This window comes from Salvelinus sp. IW2-2015, linkage group LG8 (assembly GCF_002910315.2).
Source record: "Salvelinus sp. IW2-2015 linkage group LG8, ASM291031v2, whole genome shotgun sequence".
Lineage (NCBI taxonomy): Eukaryota > Metazoa > Chordata > Actinopteri > Salmoniformes > Salmonidae > Salvelinus > Salvelinus sp. IW2-2015.
The window spans coordinates 29802159-29806212 of NC_036848.1; the positions used below are offsets into that span (position 1 = coordinate 29802159).

A 4054-nucleotide genomic window follows, 5' to 3' on the forward strand; every position below is an offset into this window, starting at 1 on the left:
TGTGGCATCCCTTTGTGTTTGTGCAGTCAAAGTCTAACCAGTTTTCCTGTGTGTCTGTGTTGGGGGGTGCAAGTGTGCGGTGAAGTTTCTAGTGAAGTGTCCTTCCTGTCAACATTGATATGGAGACATTTAAAGTCTGTGGCGAATATCTCAGCTGTCACACTGAGCTGCAACTCCCGTAGCAGTGTCTGTAGCGTCAGACAGTACAGAAACCAGCTCAACTATCATTGGATTTGTTGGATTTACCACAGAATTAGCAGTCTAACTGTATACATCAGATATTTGTAGTTCTCTGTAAGGATGAGGCTCATCAGAGTCACTCAGTTTGGAGTTGTGGCTCTTTGGATCATCTGTGTCTCCAGTTGGACTAGTGAGAAATGCGTGATGACTGATGGTTTTACAGATGTGTGGAGAGGCGATGATTGTCACAATGGTAACCTTACAGTGAGCTGCATGGACGTCGACAATGTGCCACTTCACCTAGCCATTTTCCCCATTTCCATCCAGACCTTGTGTGTCCAGATGAGGAACAAATCCATTCTGCATCCCAACGATTTCTCCAGATTCGACAAACTGGTTGCGCTTGGCATCTCAGGTCAACCGGCAGAGATTCTTCCAGGTGCTTTCAGGGGGCTATTTGGACTTCAGACACTGAGTCTTACTTGCTCTTTAAACTTATCCATTCATTCAAATACATTCAAGGATTTACATAATCTTAAACAATTAAGAATAATTTCATGTTCGTTTTCTGTAATAGCACTAGATGCATTTGATGGAATGAAACAATTGACCACTCTTACGATAATGCAGTCCCAAAAAAAATTGTTGTCAGACATAAAGAGCTTGTCAGAGGTTTTATGTAGAATAGTTAATAAGACATCTTCACTGACATCGCTGGTCCTGTGGGCTGAAATTGCCACTCTGAGTAGCCCAAAGTGTATCGTGTCTAACGGGACTACTTATGAGACCCCAAGTTTCTATGGTCTTCAAGATATTGTCTTGAATTTCCCTGATCTAAAGACCGTAGGTAAAGGTGTGTTTGAAGGTTTTAAAAACATTTCATTTCTTAACATGCCTTTAAATAATGTACTGCAGATGCAACTACTGCAGTCGGGTGTCAGCAAAGTGGAAACATTTCAATTCTGGCAGGAGGATAGTGACTTAGAGTCGATGTGTGAAATTGTCTATCAACTTTCAACTTCTGATGTTTCAATAACTACGGATCATATCAACTTCTCAATTTCTGCCATTCAAAATTGCATGACACTTCGAAAATTGAGCCTTCAGAGAATCTCTATTTCACCAAGATTTATTGATCTGAGCTTTATCCATGGCTTGAGGAATCTCCAGCTTTTGACTGTTGATCAATTTTCCTTGAACAATACAAGATTTACATCCCTTTGCAAAACTCCACCTAGTCCTATATTGTGGTTAAAAATAATTACATTGTGTTTTAGTAGTATTTTTAGCATACATCGTAGACAGTTCTTTTGCATGAAAAACCTGGAAGAACTTAACTTGAAATATAATCGAATCTCCACCATCGACAACTTTGCCTTTCTGGGATTGCAGAAGTTAAAGGTTTTAAATCTAGGTCATAACCAGTTATCTGAAATCAAATCATTTAATTTCTTTGATCTGCACTGCTTAGAGTACCTCAATTTGGAGGCAAATCCATTGGTGCACATTGAAGCATTATCTTTTGCTCACCTTAGTTCAATACAGAATGTGTTTCTGGGAGACCTGAACTTCCCTCCAGAATCAAAGATTGAGCTGAATCTGACATTTGTATTTGGCAGCATACCTCGGGGACTGACATACCTTTACATCAGCTCTGGCAGAAGGCCCATGACTCTTATTATTGGTGGCGATGGTGCCCCAAACCCAGGCTTGGGCCTGCATGTCCACGGCGAGACAGTGTCTTTTCAGGACTGTGAGAGGCCTTTCTTTAGGGCTGTCGTTGAGCTAACTGCAAGGACAGAGTGGATCCTGTGTGGGTCCATCTTTGCTGGGAGCTACTTCAAGTTCCTTCAACGCTTCAAGCTAGAATCAAAGCTCTCAGCTTTATTTGTGGATCTAACCAGCCTGAATACACTTGTGCACTTGAGGGATTTGCAACTTACAGGAGTAGACCTCAATCGGCAGACTGGTCTTGCGATCATGTTTCACAATTTGACCAGACTGGAGACTCTGATGCTCCTTGGCTGCAGGATCGACTACCTTGAAAAGGACCTGAGCAAAGACTTACAGTCATTGAGAGAATTACGTTTGGTTATTAACAATGAGCTTACAATCATGGAAGAATTCCCTGAGCCCCTGAAAAGCCTAAAGTATCTGCTTATACAAGATCTACTTTTACAATGCAGTTGCAACAATGCTTGGTTTGATAACTGGGCGAAACGTAATCGACAAGTTCAGGTCATGTTTTGGCATTCTACATTGGGAATGAAGGAAATAAATTGTATAGGTGAGCATGGCACTCAGAACTTCCTAAAATACTCCCAAATCCATTGTTCAATGGACGTAGGATTCATTTTGTTTGTTTCCAACACCCTGGGTCTCCTGCTCTTCATGCTGGTGGTGCTGCTACATCACCTGGCTGGCCAGTATCTGCTGGCTCTATTTTACATCACTCGCGGCTGGTTGGAAGAGGCCGTGTTTCGGAACAACAAGAGACGCTATGGGTACGACGCCTTTGTCTCTTACAGTGGGAAAGACGAGCGCTGGGTGGTGGAGGAGCTTCTGCCCAACATGGAACAACGAGGTCCCCCTTTCCTGCGCCTGTGTCTGCACAGTAGAGACTTCCAGCTGGGGAAGGACATTGTGGACAACATCACAGATTGTCTCTACAGCAGCCGCCGGACTGTATGCTTGGTCAGCCGCCACTACCTCCGCAGCAACTGGTGCTCTTTGGAGATGAAGCTAGCCACTGACCGGCTGCGGGTGGAGCAAAGGGATATCCTCATCCTGGTCTTCTTGGAAGACATCTCTCCTCACCAGCTGTCTGCCCACCACAGGCTGGCCAGACTGGTGAAGACCAGGACCTACCTGGACTGGCCAAAAGAGCCAGAACAATACCAAGATTTTTGGGACCGACTTTGGGCTACGCTGGCGCCAAAACATGGCCAGTGACATGAATACATTTAAAAACTAAAGTCCAAGTTTTATGAATGGATTGTAACTTAGCTAGGGAAATGTATAATGTATCTCCTGTACAAAAAGCCAAAAAGAGCTAAACATGTGTCAAACTCTTTTCAAATCTTTGCTCGAATCATTATTCTGTATGTCGTTATCCTATGTTAATATCTGCTTCAAATTACTCTAACTAAATACTTTGAGATGAGTTTCCAGTGGTTATTGTTTTGTTGGTAACATTTTGAACCTGCCATTTTGACATATTAATGGCAGAGTAGAGATGCATCATAAACCATCATGACACATTTCTTAGGTGCATCTCAATTGTCCAAAGGAGCTTCCTCTACTCAGCTTCTCTCTTTAGTCTGCTATGATCTGAAAACTATTTTGGGTAAGCGTGGGGATTCGAAGAGGAAGCGACTTTAGACAATTGAGATACACATCTAAACTAGATAAGACTTCCTGTGTGTTCTTGTGCTACAGTGCCCCCTGAAGTTATGTCACTGCCATACACTTCCTTTAGACTGACAGAGATACTTCCACTGTGTTACTGCGAGTTGAGGGGTCTGTCTGGAGGGCTGGGACACATACAGTGAAATTATGTTTGTGGGTCGTGTCCAACCTGCCCAATCAACCCAATTTACAACATCAGCCCCTTGACCAGCCCCTTGAGCCATGTCAATGGAGATACTGTAGGAGTGAGAGGAAGAGGGAAGTAGTGAGAGAGGGTCACCCTGTTATGAGTAGGTCACCTCGACACCGTGCTAGCCTGGCTCAGAACTTGTATCTATAGATGTAATTGCTATTGGGATTTTAACCACACACACAGCACACTTCAATATCTTTCCCCTTTACTTTGACATAGCTTTCACGTACATGCCCTTTCCTTTAACATTTTGACAGTCTCACCTAGAAGACA

General features: G+C 43.2%; 1 protein-coding gene across 1 annotated transcript; it reads left to right on the forward strand.

Annotated features, from left to right (window-relative positions):
* The first annotated feature begins 200 nt into the window (after window positions 1-200).
* On the forward strand, window positions 201-3343 carry LOC111967707 (toll-like receptor 13). Its single transcript, XM_023992990.1, has one exon. The coding sequence runs from the start codon at window positions 301-303 to the stop codon at window positions 3130-3132; it is 2832 nt and encodes a 943-aa protein (XP_023848758.1). The 5' UTR covers window positions 201-300; the 3' UTR covers window positions 3133-3343.
* The last annotated feature ends 711 nt before the right edge of the window (window positions 3344-4054 follow it).

What these genes read in the sequence shown, in the direction of transcription:
- LOC111967707 (XM_023992990.1), top strand. Translation starts at nt 301, where the DNA reads ATGAGGCTCATCAGAGTCACTCAGTTTGGAGTTGTGGCTCTTTGGATC.